Source organism: Protopterus annectens, chromosome 6.part1, assembly GCF_019279795.1.
Source record: "Protopterus annectens isolate FY-2018-M chromosome 6.part1, PAN1.0, whole genome shotgun sequence".
In the NCBI taxonomy this organism is placed as follows: Eukaryota; Metazoa; Chordata; order Ceratodontiformes; family Protopteridae; genus Protopterus; species Protopterus annectens.
This window is the reverse complement of record NC_056738.1, coordinates 272406304-272431034: the sequence shown is the minus strand read 5'-3', so window position 1 is coordinate 272431034 and position 24731 is coordinate 272406304. Positions and strand designations below refer to the sequence as shown.

Here is a 24731-nt window from a genome sequence, read left to right as displayed (position 1 = left end):
ATGGTCAGACCTAACCAATGAGGGGGTGACCACTGGTGTGGAGCATCTATCTCACATGTTGGTAATGACCAGGTCTAGGATATTGGAGCCCCTGGTGGAACAATGGATTAGTTGATCCAGGGCATTGGAATTTATGAATTCCAAGAACCGTTGGGAAAAGGAGTTGGTACCCGAGTAGTTTTCCCAATTAATGGTAGGGTAGTTGAAATCACCCAGTATTAGCGTGTTTGGCTGTATCTTAATATTTTCCAGTATGTTTAGGAAAGTGTAGTGAGAATCTTGGGGTATGGTGGAGGATCTGTAACAAGCTACAATTTGGACTTCAGTCTTACCTAGTGTTAGTTGCACCTGGAGAATTTCAGATGCATTCTGTTGGGCAACTAGCCTGGAGGTGTGAATATCCTTGGTGAATATGGACACTCCTCCACCTTTAGTGTTTCGGTCTTGGTTTTGTGGCCAAAAAGTGTGGTAAGAATTGTAGCCTGGTATTGCAGGGGTGCTCTCTGGAGCCTTCAACCAGGTCTCAGTCACTGCACAGATATCGATGTTCTCCATTTTCGGGAGTGCCTTGAGAGAGTGCATTTTGAGGTTTAGACTTCTAGCACTGAGTAGCATTACCTTCAGATTTTGCATGCTTGTATCTGTCATGGTGGTGGTTTTATCCTTTGAACCTTGCCTAAAAAAGGCACTATAGGGGTGGCAAGAGCTTTAGCCAGTAACCTGAATCCCAGGGGTGACAGGTGCAGACCATCTCTGGCAAAGCATTGTGGTTTGTCGATCATGTCTTCCCAGGCAGACAAATACTGGATCCCCTTTGAATGACACCAGAAGCTTAGCCAATTGTTGAAGTCAATCATTTTGTCCTTATACTGTGGTATCATTCTGGGTGAAGGCAGGATGCTACTCAGGGCTAGGGTCATACCTGCCTGGGTCACATGATCCAAGAGCTCTTCAATGTCTCTTTTCATGTAGTCCATGGAGGTACGTCTCAAGTTATTCACTCCAGCATGGACAATGACATTGTCGTATTTGTACTTGTGGAGTGACTTGAGTGCATGTGTTATGTGGCGGATCCTGGCAGCTGACAGGCAGCTGACTGTAATTTTCTACTTGTTCAGCCTGGTGGTTGGGACATCAGTGTGCCTGACTATAGAGTCACCTATGACTAAAATGTTGGGTACATTGTCTTGCCTTAGGGGCTGTTGTTGGGTGGCACACTGGTGTTGTGAGCTATGTGTCACTTTGATTGTGACTGGTGTTTGTTTGCATTTCGGCTTCGGAGGTCCTTGTTGCTTGGGCAGGTTAATGTTAAGGGCCTCCGCATATGTGGGTTTAGTGTTGCTATGTGTGTGTGTTGATGGTGTGGGTTTTGAAGAGCTTTGAGTTGCTAGAGGTGTAATGCAGGTGTTAAGCTTTCTCCTCTTGACTGTCTAGCACAGTCTTGACCGGAGAGAGCTTTGCTTCCAGTATGGCTATGTATGTGCATCTCTCGCAGGTTGTAGTGTTGGGTGGTAGGAGGAGAGGATTGTCTGTGTACATGAGGCAATTACCGCATTGCCGCAGTATTCCCAGATTCACCAGGTGGACAGGAGAAATCACTGGAAGCTGACCCTTGGACATTCCTGTTCAGGTGCTTTTTTGTAAGGTTTAAGAGCTGTTTTCCCTTACCTTTGCAAGGTACTTTGCAGTTGTAGGCTGTTTAGTGCCTATGATTAATTTCTCCTTATTGACAAGGAGAGCTGAGTGCTTGTATCAGTTTCAGGCTTCCTAGTGCTTTCCAGCAGGTTCTAGAGCAAGGAGAACTAAGGAGAGGGAGACCCTGATGAAACCAGTGAAAGTAAACATGGTGGCTATTATGAATAAAGAACTACAAAGTCATTCATGGAAGCATTTGTTAATTACAGGCCACAGAACATAAATCCTGATAAAACTGTGAATAGAAAAAAGTAGGAGGGATCATTACCTTCAAGCTTAGGTGTACAGCGCTATGCAGGGTTACTATGAAAAAATAATAAGATGGTGGATTAATAGGATGCGGTGGACTTAAAAGAAACATATTTCATTGTTTTGGTACAGAGGACACTGAAAAAAATGCAGCAGGTACTACATGCATTTTTGTAGGACATGCAGGTAAAAACCTTCATGTTGTTCATCAGAATGTACTAGATATGAAAGTACAAAATTATGCACGTCAGAGGTTACAGTATAAAAAGGGCTCAGTGTACTAGGTATACACATTCCGGAGGAAAATGAAGAAAAGAAGCTTAGCAACATAATAAGGATTTATTGTACATTAATAAGTCAACTGAGGTAAGAAGTTAAAAAGCAATAATGAAGGAGATAAAAAGAGGTTACATTCCGATAAAATGAATGCAAAAGAAAGCTCACATGAGAGTTACACATTTACTTTATATTAGAATGAGTTGCTATATTGTGGATTGACCAGCAAGAAAAAGAAAGTGGTGGTTGGCAGTGTTGTCACAAATATTTAGCAGCAGTTAGGATAAGTAAAGACAGGAAGAGGTAGAAAAGAGGATGGGGGAGAAGAGATGAGCATCATCTTAATATGGGTTATGAGAAACAGGCAGGCAGATTTAATGGTATCTTTGGTTGCATTACCTTTCTTTCCTTGTAAACTCCTGTTTAAGCTGATATATTGCATGCGAGTTTATAATGACTTCAAAAATATTTTTCTACAGCTAAAGGAAATCTTAACAATGAAGAACTTACTGACAAGATTTAAGTCAAAACTTGATGGACTAGAGGTTGACAGCGCCATTCTTGAGGCTTTGCTGAAAGGTGAGATTTCCTATTTAATTGGCCTTCTAATGACCTGAATATATTCTTCAGCATAGATGCTAACGTTTGTATTTTATAAAAAATAATTTGGCTAATTGTAGTTGTATCAATCATGAAATATCAAAGATATGTTGAACATTTTGATGTTTTGCACTGCAGTTTGCTGGCTTTATGTGGAAACAACCTATGTTCACATCTTCAGACTGAAAAATATCTAGTCTTATAGTATCATCATGACATATGAAACAAAATGTGTAACAAATAGTGAGATAGGAAAAACATATTCATTGAAAATATATAAAATAATTATGAATTATAAATGCCGAATCAAAGATAACTAGTTATGCTCAGCTAATTAGATGTTCAGCTTTTAACTAAAATAGATTAAAATGATCTTATCACCCTAAAAACAAAACAAAATTGCATCATTTTTATTTTGGAGCTTATTCTCTTGAAAGTTTTAACATAGATCATTTATCACTCCACATAGAATTGAAAAACCATAATCAAAGTAGATTAGCAGAACATGGCGTATTGCTGTAAAGTCATACAGTCCTCTGGAGAATAAGTCATTCTTTTCTGCAAGCATTTTGGTGGTGTTAAAACAAAATGCCTGTTATTAAGATGAAATTGAAGAAATTAACCACTGAATATAGGAGCTAAGAATTAAACTTAGTTATAGAGAAATGCTAATCTGTAGTCTATGGTCAGTTTAATCACCTACATTCAATACATCCACAAAGGCTGCTGCTTGGCAAAACATTAGGTAGTCCAAAAATCCATCTTGCTGGAACAGATCAATTATAGTTTACAAAAACTATAAATTACAATATAGTAAGATTTATATTCTACATTTACAAGTTGTCAAAGCAGGGTAATATATTAATGCAGGTCACAAGTTCCAACTAAAGTGCCCATTTTGTTTTTTTGTTTTTATTTTATTTATTTTTTTTGGAGGAGGCCTTAAAACCAGATTTTTCATTTAGATTGTTGCCTTTTTTCAGTGTATTGTTTTAACTGTATGTCTTTCCTCTACAAATTATGGACTGCAAAACATGTCATCTTATGAAGAAAATATCAGAAAATAGTTGTCTTTTATTCTGCTAGGCATTATGCCTTATTTGAAAATAAGTTAGATGTGCATACATTTCATGGAAACATCACTCTTTCCAAGAGAAAGTTTTGTTTTCTTAAAAATCATACATTAAACAATTTATAGAGAAGGTTTAGAAGAAGAATTATACAACAACTTTTGAACAACATGCTGTAGTAGAAACTATGTGTTGAACATTGCTGCAAAAGTGTCTGCATGATTTTATTAGGACAACTTTTGACATTAAAGCTCACTATGTAAGTCAATGAGGATATAAGAAAAGAAGGATTTAATAAGTAGGTTGGGAGATCTTTGACCATCGTTAGACTTTTCTTCTGCTGAAAATCTTTTAATAGTATGGAAGATAAAGGAATTCATCAGAGGTTGGAGGAAGAAACTTGTTGAAGAGTTAAGTGGTAATTCATTCTATTCTTGTTTCGTATTTAACAGACCCCATAGTTAACTCTATTATATCTGTACATACAGCCTAGTTTTGATGAAGAAAAAGCATACAGCTTCCAAACTCTTGGCTGAAACATACACATATTCAGAGGTAGGAACTAAAAATCTATTTTACACATAAAACATCCCACTAAGAAAAAATACATCTTGACAGTATTAATAAAACATACTGTTACGTTCCATCTCTTTTCAAAAAAATCATACTAGAGAAAAATATTATGCCAATAGTTCTTGCTCATCAAAATTTCATTGAACAGTCATTTCTCCTTCTTTTTCGCTGTGGGGTCATTTTAGACAATATGGTCTAACCATCTGCAATCACCTATTTCAACTGGAGCAGGTTGGGACAGCCCCTCTGTGTCAGCCCTTACCTGGTTATTTTCATCCTGGATGGATACAGTGTTTACAATGCCTTCTCATTGTTTGTTCACTGTAAACTTATATATGATATGTTGCCAAACTGCTTTCACTGCTATTGCTTTTCTGCTGTCTATTTTTTCTGTGTCTGCAGACAATTAGCTGCCATGTGTCTCAATATGCCCATATCCTTTGCCATCTCTTTATAATAAGTTGTTTAATTATCCTTGTTTTGGACACGTGTTTTCTTTGATCCAATCACCTTTGGTTGCTAGAAACAAGCCTTATTAGGTAAAGGTATTTTAGTTCTTCTGCACAATAGTGGTTTAGCTGGGCTTGTATTGAGTCCTTGAGGCACTACTTTGTAGTGGACTAAATGGCTATGAACAGTCCAGAGCTGATATTCCAGTTTTTGATAGTTGTTTTTCAAATTTTCAGAAATGTAGTTAAATCCATTGTCAAAAATGACTGCTTCTGGTAGGTCCTGTCTGACAAATTGTGCTTTAGGGCTTAGATAATTAAGGCTAAGTAATGAACAGTAAAAAGATAGCGTAGATAAAAGAAAAGCTATGGAAAGAATTTGTGGGTATGAAAAAAGTTTATGATGGCTAGAATTCACGATGGGATGAATTTAAAATGTCTGTAGACAGGATTACATCTGGCTTGAAAATGGCTTATAAAAAGAAGGAAGAACATTGTAAAACTGTTCAATAATATGAGGAGGCACTAGAAAATGAAATGTTAATTGTTTAAAAAAGGAAATGAACATATTTGAAAATAATTTAACAGAAATGAAGCAACATTTTAAAGGGGGAAGAAATAATAAGCCAATCCTTGTTTGGCGAAAAGTGTTAAAAGGCAAGAAAATGTTATTAAAGAATTAAAAGTTTGCAATGGAGAACAGTGGGAGATAGAAAGGATGTAATAAAGGTAGTGGTAAAATATGTTAGGTGAGTGTAAAAAGAAAAAAAAAACTATAGAACTGAAAGAAGGACTAGACAGTGTAACAGTTTAAGAAATGAAAGTATTTCATAAGAAGAATTTGATTAAATGTTAAGTGTAATCAATGAGGTATACACTCAGAGAAAACAGATGCATTATATTTATAATAGCATGGGTATTGTGAGCAGAAATCTGTTTGGAAGTACTTAATAAATGGTTAGATGAAGGTATATAGGATAAATAGACTTGCAGAATAGTGATCAAGTCTATATGGAAAAATGGGAAGAAGAGAATTTTGGGGAAATAGGGATTATGTGATTTTAGTGAAAGGAATAAAAGGCAGATTATCAAAGATTTTATTAGATACAGTCACTGTAAGTATTTGTGGAATAAAAGAGAGTTTCTACTATTAAAAAAGAAATATAAATATAGTATTGTGCAGGAAAAAGATAGAATATTAGTAATACAAGGTTTCAAAGGCATATGATAGTTTATGTTCTAGCTTGGGAAATGTTAGATTGTTATGGTATAGGGTTTAATGTTTATTTAAAATGAATGCTTAAATTCATACAAGTATCGGTTAATGGTTGGTTGGGAGATAAATGGTTTAAAGCATGGATTCCCATTATCAGCTTAAATGTTTAGAAAAACATCATTTGGCACAGGAATCAGCTTTATTAGAAACCTAGAACAATGTGTAAAAACCAAAAATGAACTTGCCCCTCGACATATGCCATAAAATGTTCAAAAGTTTTAAACACAGTAAAGCACTTAAACAGTTCATAAATTAGAACATTACTAAATAGAACAATAGAATGTACCAGAATGCATATGAATTTAAATGAAAACATAAAGCAAAAATAATCCAGTTGAAACAAATGAGTTCATATAATAATAATAATAATAATAATAATAATAATAATAAAAATAAACCAATTGAATACAAAACACACATATCCTAACTTCTATGAAATGGGGTTCCAAGATATTTCGAAAGCTATTATATTAAATATTTCATAACTAATTTATTATTAAGGCCCTTTTGTTGCAAAGTATCATAAGTGAAAATAAACCAAGCCTTCTTCTGTAATAACATATCTGAAGAATCTAAATCTAAATTGGAACACATACATTATAAAGACCCTCAATAAATCCGAATTACTATTATGATATTTGAAAAAATGCTACAGGGCTAGTAAGAGAATTATTTTTGACATCTTGGATGTGTTTACATATCCTTATCCTAAGATGATGCATGCTCTTACCAATGTAAAACATATTACATGGGCAAAGTAACCCGTAAGTCACCATTTTTTATAACAATTAAATGCTCCTGGAACTTTGAACAACTTCCCATTAATGATGTGTGTAGTTCCCTGATCCATGAAACTACAAGCAGTGCATCCCTTACACTGAGACTCCAAAATCCTCAATACCCATATGTGTGTGTGTGTGTGTGTCTGTGTGCAACATATATATGTCCGAATGCGAACATGTTGAATGCAGAACCCCAGGATCGCAGAAAGTCGAAACTGCTGATGTCGAACCCAAGATTACCAAATGCTGGCCAGGCTACTATTCCCCCCTCTCGACCCATGGTAGCGCTTGTTGCGGCGGTTGTGTGATCGGGACTTTCAAATTCAACATTGCATGTGACATTACGAGCATTCATGCATAAGAGGTTCGACAATTAGGTTTGGAATTACGCTGGATCGACCTTCGGTTGTTAGCACAAATACATGTAAACCATATAAAATATACATATTTTGTTTTTTACACATTGTTCCTGGTTCCTAATAAAGTTCGTTATTTGTGCAAAATTATGTTTTTCCAAATTTTGGGTTGTGGAAGAGTTTATATTTGTCAAAAATCACGAAAGTTGTGTTCGCAAAATCAGCTTAAATGTTTGTCAATACTGTGATAGAAAACATTAAGAAAAGAGTTGTGCAAGGGAGATGAAAGGAGAGAGACTGCCATTTGTAATGATTTATGCAGCTGATATGAATATGGTTTTAGTGAGTATGAATAAGTGGTAGATGAGATAAATAACTAAAATAAATAAAAATGTGAACTTGGAAACACCAGTAACCAAATTTTATTAACAATAGAACAATGAGCAAAGCTTTCGGGTGTACCCACCCTTCCTCAGTACATAAAAAAGATCACATTCCACCTCATTCAATTTAAAACATTCCAACTATTCACATGACACAGCCCAATAATAATTAAAAGGCATACTATCCTAAAATATGAATAAATAAAAAAAGACAACAAAACTTACAACTTTAAAATAAAAAAATATTCAATCCAAACAAGCTTGCTTCTTTTTTAAAACTGGTTTGATACTAATGCTAAAATGCAGCCCAGGCTCTAAATTAACTTATAAATGTATACGCCAGCTATATTCACGGTTCTCCAGTTTATTATTATGGTCTCCACCTCTTTGATTTTTATACACAATCTGCACAATCCTATAAAGTTAAACTCATGCTCAGTACCCTTATGAATAATATGTTTAGACAAAGCTTTAGTGGTTACTTTCCTACATATCTCAGAATAGTGCTCCAGGACTCTCTTTTAATCTACATACACATTTTCTTACATAAAATGCACAACGTTTTATGAATGTGGCTAAATAAACAAGAGAAATTGTATTACAAGTCACAGAAAAGCCAAATTTAAATTCCTTTTTAGTAATAGGATGAATAAAACTACTATTAGATAGAATATACCTGCAAGCCACACAGTTATAACAAGGAGAGGTCCCTATTTTTACTGATTGACCATATTTCTTAATTGTCGATGTATCCTTATAACATAAACGCTTTTTCAAATTAGGGCAATTTTTATATGAAAAAGAGGGATTCTCTCCTACAATTTCCTTGATCTCTGGCATTGATCCACAGATACCCCAGTCCTTTCTAATCACATTCTTAACTTCCTCAACACATCTATTATAACTAGTAAAGTAACACAAAGTTATATTACTATTACAGACCTTATTATTAATAAATCCAGAACCTAATCTTTTAAAGTATGATCTTGCTGAATGACCCCTTTCTTTAATTACCTAATTTTTTATTTGAATTAATACCTACTTCTGGTAACCTCTCTCCATAAACTTGCCATTTCATCCATTTGTTCATGGTATTAGGTATCATCTGTATTCAATCTACTAACACGTGTGAACTGACTTTTAACTATCCCCTTAAACACATGGGGTGCATGCATGCTGGATCTATGAATATATCCAGTCATCTAGTCATCTGAACTTCTTTTTTATAAATACTGGTATTAATATCACTATTTATCTTAGCTAAACATATTGATATTCGCTCTGTCACCCATCCTCTACAATTTACTATTGGCCTCATGAGTGGATGGGTGAGATCCTTATGTGTTTTAAGTAAACCATGCAATATAGGTACTACAGGACAGGGGACATTAAAATAATTAAACAAATCAATAGAATTGTCATCCATAAAGTGCAACTCATATATAGATATAGTGACTTTACTTATAAAGTCAGCAATGTTAGACATATTGATTTCCCTAAAAGTTGCGGTATCATTTAAAAATTCTTTCATATAAGAGACATAGTCCATCTTATTGAGGATGACAATTGCACCCCCTTATCAGTCTGTTTTATAATAATATCATTGTTATTTTGCAACCTTAATAAAGCATTATATTCTTCAGGTGTTAAATTGTAGAATTTACCCGTTTGTTTTTGATCATATAACTGACACAACTCTTGTTCACATATATTAGAAAAGACGGTTGCTGTAGGACAACTAATTGGGATAAATGTACTAGATTTTTTACAAATTGTTGAGTCAGATGATACAGAACCTTTAAAAAATTAATTTCAAATTTAAATTCCTCACAAATAATTTAAGATCTATGAAAGCATCAACAATTGTGTCGTTATTAGCAGGTATAAACTGCAACCCCTTATTTAATAGTTTAATATCAGCAGAGGTTAGAACCAAGTCTGACAAGTTCACAATAGCATGCCTCTCTATCAGTCCTTTAGTTGAGAGCAGTTGTGTGTCTGAGGGCCATTATAATTGTGCCCTCCTTTGCTTCTTACTCCTCTTCCAGGAGGTCGTCCTCTCGAACTGTCTTTGCTTTGTATCTCCACCCTCTCTGGCAAATTGGGGCATAGGGGTGTAGTGAGCTGAAAAAAATCTCCAGAATTAACTAGACTGTTGTTAGTCATCATAGTTAAAGAGATATCGGAAGCAATAGACTGATTCCCGACCCTATTACCCTCATTAGCCCCATCATTTACCACTTGGTTAGTTGGCACAACATTATTATGCTGGACACTCCCATCAGTTACATTAGGAAAAGTCTCAGTCTGAGAAAATGACTCAAATATGGAACCCTCCAACCACTGGTTATGTTCTTGTAATAACCCTGACTAATTGCTTTTCTATTGCTTTTTATATATAATGTACTAATCTTTTGTTCTTATTTATGCTTTTAACAAATGTAAAATAAATGAATAAATAAAAAAAATGAATCAAGGGCATAAAGACAATCTCTCTGGGAAGAGCTCTCATTGCTTTCATGAACAGGCTTCCACCAAGAGAAAATATTTCCTGTTCTAAAATCAATAATATTTCTCACAAGTTTGCATTTTTTGTTACTTCCAATTTGCTTTCATAAGCATAGAGTTTCACAAGCATAGAGTCAAACAAGTTAGCATGGTTTCCAAAAGTCGGAAGACGTGTAATTTCACATTCCATTTTCAAGATTTCGTCTTACAATTAATTTTCAATCTTACTAAAAAACTGATTCAGCAAGACCATTTATTTTTTACTCACTTTTAGATTAAGCTCCTGCCACATCTTTAGGAGTTCAGGATACATGTTTCCATACGTTGGCATCTTCAGAATTCGTAATCCTCATGGTAGCACTCCAATCTCAAGGTATGCTGAGAAACTAACCTTTGCCACTGCAGTCTCTTATAATTCTGAACTTTCTTCTCTAACGAGGCAACTCTAGAAATGAAAGTGTCCACAGGGAGATATTATTACTATTATCCATGTTGGTGACACAATTAAAACCAGGCTGTGTCATAAATAGAATCAGCACGGTGCCCAAAGGCTGACACAATCTCTCTTTTTTCATATAAAAATTGCCCTAATTTGAAAAAGCGTTTGTGTTATAAGGATACTTCGAAAATTAAGAAACATGGTCAATCAGTAAAAATAGGGCATTTCCCTGTTATAATTGTGCAGCTTACAGGTATATTCTGACTAATAGTAGTTTTATTCATCCTATTACTAAAAAGGAATTTAAATTAGACTGTCCTGTGACTTGTAATACAACTTCTATTGTTTATTTAGCCACCTGCATAAAATGTAGTGCATTGTATATGAGGAAACGTGTATGTAAATTAAAAGATCGAGTCCTGAAGCACTATTCTGAGATACGTAGGAAAGTAACCACTAATGCTTTGGATAAACACATTATTGATGAGAGTACTGAGCAAGAGTTTAACTTTAGGGTTGTGCAGATTGTGTATAAAAATCAAAGAGTTGGGACCATAATAATAAGCTGGAGAACTGTGAATATAGCTGGATTATACAGTTACAGGCTGATTTATACACTGGGATAAATTCTGGCATTAGTATCAAACCAGTTTTAAAAAAGAATCAAGGTAATTTGCATTAAATATTTGTTATTTTAAAGTAGTGAGTTTTGTTTTTTTAAAAAAAAAATAAATAAATATATATATATATATATATATATATATATATATATATATATATATATATATATATATTCATGTTTTAGGATAGTATGCCTTTTAATTATTATTGGGCTGTGTTTTAAATTGAATGAGCTGGAATGCGATTTTTTTATGCACTGAGGAAGAGTAGATACACCTGAAAGCTTTGCTCATTATTCTATTGTTAATAAAATTTGGTTATTGGTGTTTCCAATTTTGCATTTTTATTTATTTGAGTATTTTTCATACTTGAACTTGGTTTACAGTTGTGCCAGTCCATTTTTGTATTTGAGATAAATAACTGCCCCACTAAACAAATATAAATAAAATAAATAAAAATAAATTAAATAGGTGGGTAGAAGGAATTTGAACAAGATGAGTTTGATACTGAATAACATTAAAAAGTAAAGGCTTTGTCAGCAAGTTAATACTAGTTGCATATATTATAATAAAGAATAAATAAAATATCAGGAACCATATATGAGAAAAGAGAAAGATTATTTTGAGAATGACAGGATTTGACAGAGTTAATAAGTTATCACTATGGGGAAAATGTAAAGTTTGCTTTGCAAAGTTTATTTAATAAATGATTCACTATTGTTATATTAAGTGGTTTATGTAATTTACCTGAGTAGGAAGAAAAATAATTGGTGCAGATGATATTTTGTTTTATTTGGGATAAGAAGTACATCTAGTCCAAATAAGGATAAATACGGTAATACGTAAAAAGGAAATCTTAATTTTCTAAATCTGATTATTTTGGCATCTTTATAATGTATAACTTATTAAGAAAACTGTATTAAGAAAAATATTGTTTTGTGAGGAGGTTAGTAAGAAAAAATGCAATGGCATGGGAAAGTATTGTTGAAAAGAGAAAAAAAGAAAAAGATGAATGAATGTGAAATTAAGACTGGGATTTAGTAAACTTTGTCACATAATGATAAGTGCATTTGCCTGATGAGCAGGCACATGCAGTGCTTGTGATTCAGAAAAAAATAGGCTACAAGAAGGGAGTAGGCCAAGCAGCACAACCATTTGAGGCACATGCAAATGAACATACAATAACATGGTCATGAGCAAAAATTATTAAAATTACCCTCCCCATGTTTGCTAATAATAAAAAAAAAAAACAAGATGGTGGAGTGATTCATAAATGTATCTTCATGCAACTGGATTCTGGACTTTCTTATTGACAGACCATAAAAGGTATGTGTAGGCAGCAACACCTCAATGAGCATCACACTGAACACTGCAGTACCTCAAGGATGTATCCTGAGTCCTCTGCTGTTCACTATGCTGACACATGACTGCACCACCAGGTATAAGACAAACCACATTATTAAGTTTGCGGATAATACTACAGTGGTGGGTCTCATTAGCAATGGTGATGAAAACACCTACAGAGAGGAGGTGAACCAACTGATTGTCTGGTGTGACAAGAACAACCTGGCTCTCAATGTGAATAAAACAAAGGAGATAATAATAGATTTCAGGAAGAGATGCAAGGCTTATTCTCCACTCACAATCAAAGGAGAAACAGTGGAAAGGAGGAAGAGCACCAAGTTCCTGGGGGTGCATATCCCTGAAGACTTGTCTTGGTCAATAAACACTAATCAATTTGTCAAGCCCAAGGTGCAACAGTGTTAACACTTTCTAAAACGGTTAAGGAGAGCAAAACTACCACCTTCAGTTCTCACAGCCTTCTACAGGGGTACCATTGAAAGCATCCTGGCTAGTAATCTCTCAGTGTGGTATGGAAACTGCATGGTTTCAGATTGCAAATCTCTCCAGAGGGTGGTGAAAATGAAGAAAAGAATAATCAGGTTCATGACCCCATCTATCCAGGACTTGCACTCTGCTTGGTGCCTCAGCAGACTCATGAAAATAGTTAGACTGTACTCACCCTGCCCATGGTCTGTTCTTGTGTTTATCTTCAGGCAGGAGATACCGTAGCTTACAATGCAAAACCACCAGATTTAATAGAAACTTTTTTTTCCACAAGCCATCAGACTTCTAACTCCAGTAATAACATACACCGTGATAGTCATGGAGGTCTGGAGTTACAACGATGAAGTAATTCACAGACATATGCAATAACTCTATGAAAGTACAATCTTGTACCTTATGTGCAATATTAATGATGCCAAGTTAACATTATGTGCAATAACGCCAAGTTATTCAGTGCAATCTGAAATCTGTCTGATTCTCATCTGTGCAATATATTATCTGTACAGTATTTTGGGTACTGATGAAGACATGTAAGTGTAATAGTCTTGGTGCATGTCATTGTACTTATTACTGCACTGCATAAATGTCTTACTGTTGTTATTGTTGGATTAGCATTAGGATATGTGTTATTGTTGTATTAATATTATCAGTATATGTTGTATGCATGTTGAGTTCGAAGTAACACAATTTTGTTCAGTTACACTATTGTGTGGTCTGAATGACAATAAATTTCACTTTGACTTTGACTTCATAATGTTGCACAATAGAGCTACACTTGCAGTATATTTAAACTTGATTGAACACTTTTATGCAGATTAGGGGAATACTAAGTTATGTTAAGGATTGTCATCACGTTAGTAAATGTGTATCTGCAACAGGCATTCATTTCTGCAGCTGTATCTGCCAATGCATGAGGTCACTCCTAGAGACACTGGGTCATACAACCTTGCTTAACATTTCATGAACTCCACAACACTAACATTGTGGACAGTTATTACATAGATAGGGATGCCATCCAAAAACATGTGGAAATGCATTGGTCTCATCTGCTGCCCTATGGGGTTATGAAGTACCTATCCCAGTGGATACTAAGGGATGTGTGGCTTTTCATATATTAGCTACAAGAATCTTTCAGCAGTCTACTGGTGAAACAGTAGGGGTATTGCAGACATCTGCCTCGAGTGCACGCCATCAGTTTCTCAATGACATGCTGCAGCATGTGGGGCAGCTTGTATGGTTCTGATATACACCACTGGGTAGAGTCCACACTATGCAGAATTTCTATAATATAACTCATTTTCCTGAGGTGCTGGAGGTCATAGACTGTACCCACATTGAAATAAAGGCCCCACCGGTTGAACTGGGAAAGAGGTACATGAACTGCAAAAGGGTATCACTCCATCATCTACTAGGATTTTCTGTAATTCACAGGGCACCCTTTACAATCTATGTGCAGAGCACCCAAGCAGTTTTCATGGCACTCACATGTGACATTGACATGTATGTAATGTATACAACAGACATAATTATTTACTGAAAGTGGTATCAGAAGCCCAGTAAAATGATTTGAACTGTAATCATGGGTGTGTCTCACATTATGTTTAACAATCCTTCAGCCCAGGAAGTGTTTACCCTTGCAATCCCTCTCTTAATATAATTGCCCAACACACTTACTGACAAGCCTAGCTCTTATTATGTACACATGATCCGTGGCAGTGAAGAGTGGGTATATTTGAAAAGACAGATTTGTAAAAAGTACCACTTACCTTCTAAAAGCACAGATGTAGGTTTGCTCGATCAATTATTCAGTTATTCAGCTTTCAAATCTTCAAAACTTGGATGCTCTACAATTTCTTCTGTAGAGCTTTTTACCTCGTGATTTACTTACATCATGCAAATTCACCTGGCTAGGCTTGATGATTATGCAAATTAGGGCTTAACTCTTGTGTTTCTAAATCACTCAGTTTGTGCAAAGAGCACAATTGTTAACCATTATGCTAAAGCCTCCTCAGTACTGTGGATATGCCTGGGTCATTGCTGGTAGCACTGTACATAGTCAGTCCAGCCTATGACTCCAGGGGAATCTGTAATTCCAAATCAAACCATCTGTAGTGCTTAATTACTTACCAGCATACTCAGTGATGCAGGAGTGCCATGTTTTGTACCTTAAAGTGCCAATCTGAGCCATAATAATACAGTACCTATATTATCCTTTCCCATCCATCATGGAAATGAGGTGTCTGTTGATGCCTGACAGTGCAAGGCAGGTGGGACATGGGAGGCCTACTTTGGGGTACAATTTTCTGTTATTTTTGTTGAGAGTCTCATGTAGCCATACCTTATGGCATTCCACTTAGCTCACTTGATTAGTAAAGGCATCACCTCTAGAACAAAAGAAGTTGTAACCTCCCTATACTCTGCACTTATCCAACCCTCAATTGAGTATAATTCCCCATTCAGTATGTACCATACTAAGCATCTACAGCAATTAAAGAGACCTCAGAGGTTTATAACAAAGAAGATCAAGGGCCTCCAGCACGTGCCTTACATGGACTAACTAAAATCCCTGTCATTATACTCCGTATCATATAGACTTGTAAGGGGAGACTTATGCCTGGCATACAGAGCAAGCCAAGACCCAAACCTAATGAACTTACTGTATATCCATAAATCAAATGGGCCTAGGGCTACCCATTCCAGGGACTTAATTATGGCCATTGACTTAAATAGGACATGCTGGAGGGACATATTTCTCTCCCAGCAACTGTCATGTCTTTGGAATAAGGCTACCAATTTATGTGAAACAGAGCAACTCTATGACACTGTTCAGGAGGAACCTGGATGAGTGGATGGGGCACTGTAAATTCTTAGCGGGGATAGCACCCACACCCTCCTGGACATTGACAGTCATCACTAAATGCAGTCTTGTGTATTGACTTGTACCTCTATGATATTACATTGGGTTGAAAAGGCTAGGCTTAAAATTACCTCCTGGTCGATAGCCTAGTAATTTCCTATGATCCTATGAGATTCCTCAATGTCAGACATTATGGCTGAAGATGACACAAGAGGTTCATTCTGGGGGTCTGCAGTCCCATCAGTTGTGGGCAAAGGGAAATCACATTCCACTTTTGGCTGTATGAATGGTGCTATCATTGACAAGTTCTAGAGACATGCTGACATCAGCATGTTCCAACTTGATGAGATGGCTTCTGTCCAAGTGGTACCAATGAATGTATGCAGAAAACATACCACTGGTAAAGCTAGTACATGCATATGACTCCCAGCACCTTATTGCACACAGACTGCTAAGACTATATGTATATATATATATATATATATATATATATATATATATATATATATAGTCTATGGGCATATATGTACCTTGGGGTGCAGGTTGTCTCCACTGCAGCCCTGATATCTGTGGATAACACTAATACAGATGTTTATGTCTGAGTAAACCATGCAGAGCTGCTAGGCATTGTCCTACAGGAATAGCATGTGTCACTATTCACCTAATCATCCTCTGCAGACTCTTAGTCAGTCACACCTTTAGGCAAAGTTTGTTTCTGTTGCACCTCTGATGTTTCTCGGTGACATACATACAGATATTTATGTCTGAGTTACCTGGAATATCATGTGTCACTTCTCATCTGAGGCATCCCATGCACATAAGTGGGCAGTCGTACCTTGCAGTGCAGTTTTTTCTTCTTGTAGCACTGATGTCCCTGGGTGGCATGGATGCAGATATGCATATTTAACTAAATCATGGAGATATGCTAGGCAATGTCCTACAGAGATAGCATGTAGCACTACTCCCATGGGGCAATCATTACAGATACTCAGGCAATCATCACTAGCCCAGCTCCCATGTCCAATGTACTGCCACATTTGAGTGTTGTCTCACTGTCACCACTGATGAATTGGTTGACTTCCTTAGTGTCTTTGAGATGCTGCTGTGTTTGTATGTCCACCTCTGCAGTGGTCAACATGTTCTGCCTATTTCCTGAGTCTTGGTCTTGGCATGTAGGAACATAACAGTGATCCTGTGATGCACCTGTACTTCCCAATTAAAAAAAATAGTACCCCAACCCATCAATAATTGACAAGCAAGCTCTGAATGAGCTGCTTACTATAACCCATACTTTGATATATTTACCTTCCATTTGCCTACTGTATGACTCTGAGCAAGTCACTTAACTGCATGTTGCATGGATGACCATATCAATTACTAACCTTCTTCAACACAGCAATAACTTTTAATAAATTAATATCATCATCAATGGCTTGTTGTATTTCAGCAGACAAAATTCTGGAAGACAATCTCCAAGGCCCTCAGCTACATGAAAATACTTTGGGTAACATTCCACAATCAGATTTATCAAAAGTCAACCTAGTATATGATTTTCGTCATCCTTTTGGCATGGCCAAAAAAGTGAAGCATTCTTCTTTTCTCAACAACAGCTAAGTTTGTCTCCTGTGCCACTGAATCTATTTTTTCCAAAAGAACATAATTTGTCATGCACAGCAATTCAAAGCTTGCCAGCTGTCCAACTATTATTTGTATCTTGTAATAATTGTTCATATTTCTGCCGGTCAGTTTGCTTCTCCACCTGCTTACTGCAGATATACTTCCTAACTAGCTGTTTCTTCACATACTTCTATCTAAAACCCTAGGATTTACACCAGCACCAATGTTCAACATATGATCTCATCCCACCACTGTAAGGATGCAAGTATTCTTTAAGGATCATGGCACCATTAACTTAAAAAAGGGAGCTATCTGTATTGCTGCCACATGAAACACTTACATGCAAGGCCTTGTGATTATAAAATCCAGTCTGCAGAATATCAGATCCCATGCTCTGTACATTCTTCCCAAACATAAAATATATCTGAAGGGTCATCTTCCCTCTACATTATATACTTCCTTCCTAACCTAAACAATGAACCCCCATATCCTTAAGTATGTTCCTTCCTAGATGAAGATCTGTATTCTCTGTTATCTTACTTTTCTGCTGTTACATATCCAATAAATTATTGTTAAAATCCTTCACTCAGAGCAACCTTCTTATAGTGCAAAAAACAAGTACCCAGTATAATAATAAATGTATAACTTTAGGAAAAGAAGAAGCCCAACATGCATCAATCTTGAATTTGTCAGCCTCTGTCCTTATATCAAATACAACCAGGACAAACATCTGAAATATTAATAATCTGTGAAAACCTTCCAAATTTCAAGAAAATATAAAGATCTCTGCCTTCCACACCACTAAACAACTAAATGGCCCTCATCCTAAGAAATGTTTCAGCTTTCAGCCTCTTGATTTCTGAGACAGATCTGGCATCCTGGTCCAAAGGAATCTAATCCATTTGCTGCCACATACTTTCTGTTGGCATAATGGTTAAGGTCTTTATCTCACAAATACAAAGTGCAGGGTTTGATTCTGACCTCTATAAAGGATAATATGCTCATTAATAATAATTCATTTTGGACCCCCTCCTCTTCTTTTTAATTTTCTTCATTTTCCTCTTTCCCCCTCAGAACAGGCCTTGGGTGAATAGAGCCCTAGGCAAAGGATTCCATAACACCCTCCTCCACTGCCAGCTGATCCCCCCTCACATCATCCTAGTGTTCTCTCATGTTTCGCTATCCTGGCCTACCTAGACCATTCAGATTATTATTTTTCTTGTTTTTCTCACACTTTGTCCTTCCTCTATCCTTTCCACATTCATTAACTGTCCAAGACCATTATAACAATGGTGGAGGAAATAGCTGAACCAAGTAAGGAATCTTGCGGTCATTAGTCTCTCAGAAGCCAATGGGTTCTAGATACTCTGAGATAGTTTAGATATTTTTTCAACCTTTTGATTCAGTGATTGCCTGAAAAATCATGACTATGGAAATGCAGTCAGTTTTTCTTTCAAGGAAGAAGTAAGCTGTATCCAAGGCTTAATGTTCAAAGCTGACAAAATCAAGAAGACAAATGCTTGTAAGGATATTTAAATCATAACTGGGAAGAGTGCCTCCCTTCCCACCCCCAAAAAGATAGTCACCTTCTGTGAGCCCCGCTAGTGTTAGATTGGAATGAACCTGAAAGAACAAATAACCTCAGTCATAATTTTCAAGTTGCTGCTGTCTTACATAAACAAAGCATTTCAAGTTGCTGCTTGTAATATATAAACAAAGCATACCTCCTCACTCCTACCTATAAAAGGCAGCCACCCTCTGTGTACCCTTCAGATGTCAGATTGAGATGAAAGTGAAATATCAAATGATCACAGAAATATATGTCAACTTGTTGCTGTCCCACATATATGTACATAATTCCTCCTTACCACTACCCCAAAGAATTAGCGAACTGTGTACATGTCTGAAGTCTGTGAGAAAAAGTTAAAATAATGATTATCCCAGTAATGTATTAGAATTTGTTTCTATAGTATACATTCTGTTAGACAAGGTACAGTGACCCTAAATGTGAACCTATAATGTTTGACTGAGGATAAAATTAAAGGAAAATAGCCACAGAGACCTTATGTGTTCACCTCTAAGCAGGGCTAGTTTTAGACAAAGTGAGACCTAGGGTAGAATTTGAAGATGGGTTCTCCTATTAAACCTATTTCAAAATCCACTTATAATGTCAGAGCTGTGGAGGCAGCTAGGTTCCTGGGAGGTCTGAGAGTCTAGATAGTCTGTGATGCATTTTATGTGTTAGTTTTGAAAGATACTTATTTGTTACTTGTTCTTTTTATACTGTTACCGAGAACAGTTATATATGCACAGTATATTCACACACACACACACACACACACACACACACACACACACACACACACACACACACACACACACACACACACACACACATTGCATACTTATCTACAAGCAGATTAGAGGAACTTCAGTCTCAAGTTAACCTACATCATGTCTTTGGGGTGTTAAATCAGAACACTTGGATAAGTCTCACACGAATACAGACAGGATATGCAGATACTACATAGAAAGGGTCATAGCCAAGAGCCTAACCAGAGAACCACACATGTGAGAATGCAACTCTACTTGTTGCAATAGTTTGTTAATGACCTGCTGCTTTTGCTTATATTCTATCCAGATCACCATAGACAGTCACTTATTATATTCAGTGTTAATGACTGACTGTGATAAAAACTGAAAGAAATTATGGGCAACATAAACACACACACACACACACACACACACACACACACACACACACACACACACACACACGCACACACACACACACACACTTTCAAACATAACTTATAGCAATGAACATTTTACACTGGATTTCAAATTCAGTGAATTAGATGGCTCTACTCTTGCCAACCCAGATCAGTGGCTGTTTAACAAAGATCAAACATCAGCAAAGGTAAGTCACTTTTATCTGTCAGTTGCAGCCACTTTATTGACTGCTTACAACTCCTATAACTTATTATGGTTTAAAAAGAAATGGTCACAATAAAATATTCCACAAATGCAGACTAGTCTTGCAAAGCCAGACTGATGACTGTTTAACTTGACCATAATAACATTGCCAGTCATTTTCATCTGCAGACTGATCCATACCCAGTGATTATAACTAATTTGTTGACATGCATATCTCAGCTTATTGTGGTAAAATAACTAACTAACTAAAATAATATAGACTGAGCCAGCAAAGTCCATGATCACTCAGCAGTTATAGCCACTTTTGACGTGTTCAACCCACCAGTTAGAGTGTGATAAAACAAGTAGTAATAATAAGCTTAGGAATGTATCACTCAACTTTGTTTGACAAAGTAGTACCCACAATAAAGTTATCCATCTTGCTTTACCCAAATCATATTAGCCTTTACAATAAAAGTAAAATAAAATTGTGACCAGAGTAATGCACATCAATCCATTTCACAGAGTACCTTAAAAGACTTAACATGGTCTCACTGATGGTCTGGGGAATAGCTAATGCTAACTGACCAGGTGCTTTCATTTGGAAATAGAGGCAGTTCCCAATTAACTTGACTGAGTGATTCTGAGAATTACTCTACTGAGTTGTTTTCCATGGGTACTTTGGATGTGAATGTTCATGTCTTGTATATGTGTGTTGAAGTGTGCCAGTTGGAATGTCTGAGTGTGTGTGTGTGTGTGTGTGTGTGTGTGTGTGTGTGTGTGTGTGTGTGTGTGTGTCATGTTAATGAGCTGATAATGAGGTGTTTCTCTGTGTGGCTTTACCATGTCTCTGAATTGGAGTTTGTCTCCTTCATACTAATTGACCGATCCGCAGACATTCCAGCGTCTGACAAGGTAACTTCCATTGCTTTTATGTCAATGCTATTGCCGACTTGTGCTGCAGTTCTGTCAGTCTTGAATTTCTATGCATATGTCTGCCTACTATCTGTTAGGAATGCAACAAAGTGCACCTTATCAAACAATTTAATTAAATAGCATAGTATAGCAGCAAAGATAGCTTATCCTCATGATTACATTACCCATCAGTTTTACTTCCTGAGATAGCAGAGGGAACTTAAATATAACACACTCAGACACACACACAAAAAATATTTTAGGAAATAATAAAATTACATGCACTGCAGGGAATTTACCCATGAAGTCTGACAAATCAACTTATCTCACTTTCTATTTCCCCAAGCTTATAAAGCCAAAGCTATATACCAATCCATGATATATATGAGATTTTTGAAAAAGACAGCCTACCTTCCTATAGTTTTTACAAACCTTTCACATGGGTGCTTTTGAGAGAGATATGCTGCCATGTCTCCAAATCTCAAAATATCCAGCTTATCCTACTAAACATGTCCTTTCTTTAGTCACCTTGTACCATATTTACCACTGGCAACTTCCTATGTCTTAAACATCAGATAAAAATGCCACTTTTTGCCCTTTCTATTCCTTTGACTGTTAAACAGTAAAACCTGATGAAAGTCTTCACTAGGTGCATTTACCCATCCTTTAGATACCATTGTCAGAAAACTAGATATATCTATATGTATGTATAATGTTACATACTTTTGATACTAAAGCAACTTGGAGTTTTTTGATTATTGGATGTGAGGTGTACACTTGCTTTGGTTTGTTGTTTTTGGTCTACATCTCAGAGTAATTCAACTTTCAAGATCTTCAGTACCAAGAATTGGATTTAACAAACCCAATAAAAGCATGAGGGTGCTTCTGTGACCTCCAAGAACCCTGGCACTGATGGTTTTTACTAGATATTTATTTTATTTTTATTTTACATTTGTTGACTGGCATAGTCTGGCTAGATACATGTCCATTTTCAGTGGAGGCCTAGGGAGAAAAGCTCCAAACATTAAAACATTACATTGAAATTAAGCATGAATATTAAAAACAATTCTTGTCAGACATAGCTGAATCTTATATCGTTACAGACAATCAGATAGAAGCAGCTAGGTATTACTTGCAATACTGTTTCATATACTATGGGCACAGCAAGAGGTTCTCTGGTTTGATTCTCGGCTGTGGTGCCTTCTGTTTGGAGTCTGCATGTCCTCCCTGTGGTCGCATGGGTTTCCTCCCACATCCCAAAGACATGTTGTAGGTGGATTGGACACTCCAAGTTGGCCCTAGGTGTGAGTGTGTGCATGCATGTGCCTTCTGTGGAAGGCTGGGTGCCAGGCTGGCACCTTGGCACCATAAAACTCCACTGCCAATCATGAGTGGATGGGTGATCCACTGTGGTGACCCCTAACCAGGAAAAGCCAAAAGAAGAAGAAGACTGTTTCATATACTATAGCATGGGAGGAGTTAGTCTGGATTCTGGCAGGGGCCAAGCCAGTGTCATGAAATACTTTTTGAGATTTTTCTTGAATTGGTTTAGTGATGGTTCTAGTGTTAGATCAGCTCAAAGTGAATTCCAAAATTTGCCTGCCGAGTTAGAAAACAAGGAGTCACCAGCTGAGTTGTTAGTTTTGAGTGTTTGAATTAGTAGTTTGTTAGAAGATCGCAGTGGCCTAGTGTTCCTGTAGGGATAAATGATGTTTTTAAGTGCAGGGGTATTATCTGGTTGTTTGAGAATTTTGTGGGCTACTACAAGTTGATTGTACTGAAGTGAGCTAGTCAATTCTAGCCATCCTAGAGGTTTAAGGTTTTGACAGTGGTGAGTTCTGTAAGTAGAGCCAGTAGCAAATCTAGCAATGTTATTATAACAGCTTGTAAGTTTGCAGAGTTCAGATTTAAGTTAGTATAAATGGAGGAGGCATAGAAAAGGGTGGAGAGCAATCCTTGCTAGTGGGGTAAGGAAAGGTTTATTTTTATATAGGGAGCCCAGTTTTTTATTAATGGTTTTAATGGTTTGACTGATATGCATGTCAAATTTAAGGTTATTATTGATAGTTACCCCTAAGAGTTTAGTATGGTTATCTGGGGAAATAACAGTTCCATTATTAGAGGAAATCATAAAGGAAAGTTATGTTGACCTGTGAGTGGGGGAGAAAAGTAGTAGTTTGTTTTTTTTAGGGTTAGAGAGCAAACGATGGCATGAGAGCCAGTTCTCAACTGTTAAATGTTTTCTGGGATAGCGTATGCAGGTCAGATGGGGTGGAGGCTGAGCAGATCAACGTGGAATCATCTGCGTATTGTATACATGTAGCATCTGGAATGGCAGAGTAAAGGTCATTAATAAAGATTGAAAAAAGAAGAGGTCCTAAGATAGAGCCCTGGGGAATGCCAAGGGTAAGGGGTAGTAGAGTAGATAAATTTCCCTCACATAGGACAGCCTGTTGTCTGCCATTCAGATAGGATTAAAACCATTGAATGGCATGGTTATTCAAGGAAAAGGATTTCAAAGTGGCAGTGAGAAATTGGTGGTTGACCATATCAAAGGCTTTGGATAGGTCGAGGAATAGGGCTGGCGATAGTTTGTTGTTATTATGGTTATGATTTATGACATTGGAGAAAGAGAGGAGGGCAGAGGCGGTACTATGGTGTGGCCTAAAGCCATGCTGAGAGTTAGCCAGCAGATTGTTGTGTATGAGATAGCGCAAAAGTTGTTTATGAATACATTTCTCCATTATTTTGGCCAGTGGTGAAAGTATGGCAATGGGTCTATAATTTGATAGTTCTGTTGAATTGCCACCTTTGTGGAGTGGTATGACATGGGACGTTTTCCAAATGCAGGGGAGAGATTTGGTTCTATTGATCAAGATTGAGACTAGGTAAGCTATGACATCTGGTAGAAGATCTGAAGATAGGCGGATAAGTGATATAGGGACTAGTTGGAAACTTAAGGGGAGATGGGTAGTGGGTGAGGTTATGATAGAATTAGTGCTTACGAGTATTAGATGGCTAGCAAGGGTATGGACAGTCTCAGTAAAAAAGCTGTTGTAGATTTATGTGTAGAAGTGGAAGGGATAGGAGTGGTGGATTGTCCTGGATGGAGAAGTTTATTTATACCTGACCAAACCTTTTGAGGTTTATTTTGATGTCTTTGTTGAAGATTATAATAGTAGTTTTTTTTTTTTTTTTTTGTCTAGCAGAATGGATTTTTTAGATGGTCTAGAGGTATTTTATTTCTAAGTTTGATATTTGCTTTGGTATCCTTTGTAAGCCATGCTGCAGTTTTTGTTTTA

The 24731-nt window shown here is 36.6% G+C and overlaps 1 protein-coding gene across 1 annotated transcript in view; it reads left to right on the top strand.

Moving 5' to 3' along the window:
- Positions 1-24731, top strand: part of LOC122805507 (transient receptor potential cation channel subfamily M member 2-like) — a 914064-nt gene that overhangs the window by 304535 nt on the left and 584798 nt on the right. The window contains exon 9 of the mRNA XM_044075701.1: positions 2700-2799. Coding sequence (XP_043931636.1) covers positions 2700-2799 — 100 coding nt within the window. The remainder of the gene's footprint in view (positions 1-2699; positions 2800-24731) is intronic.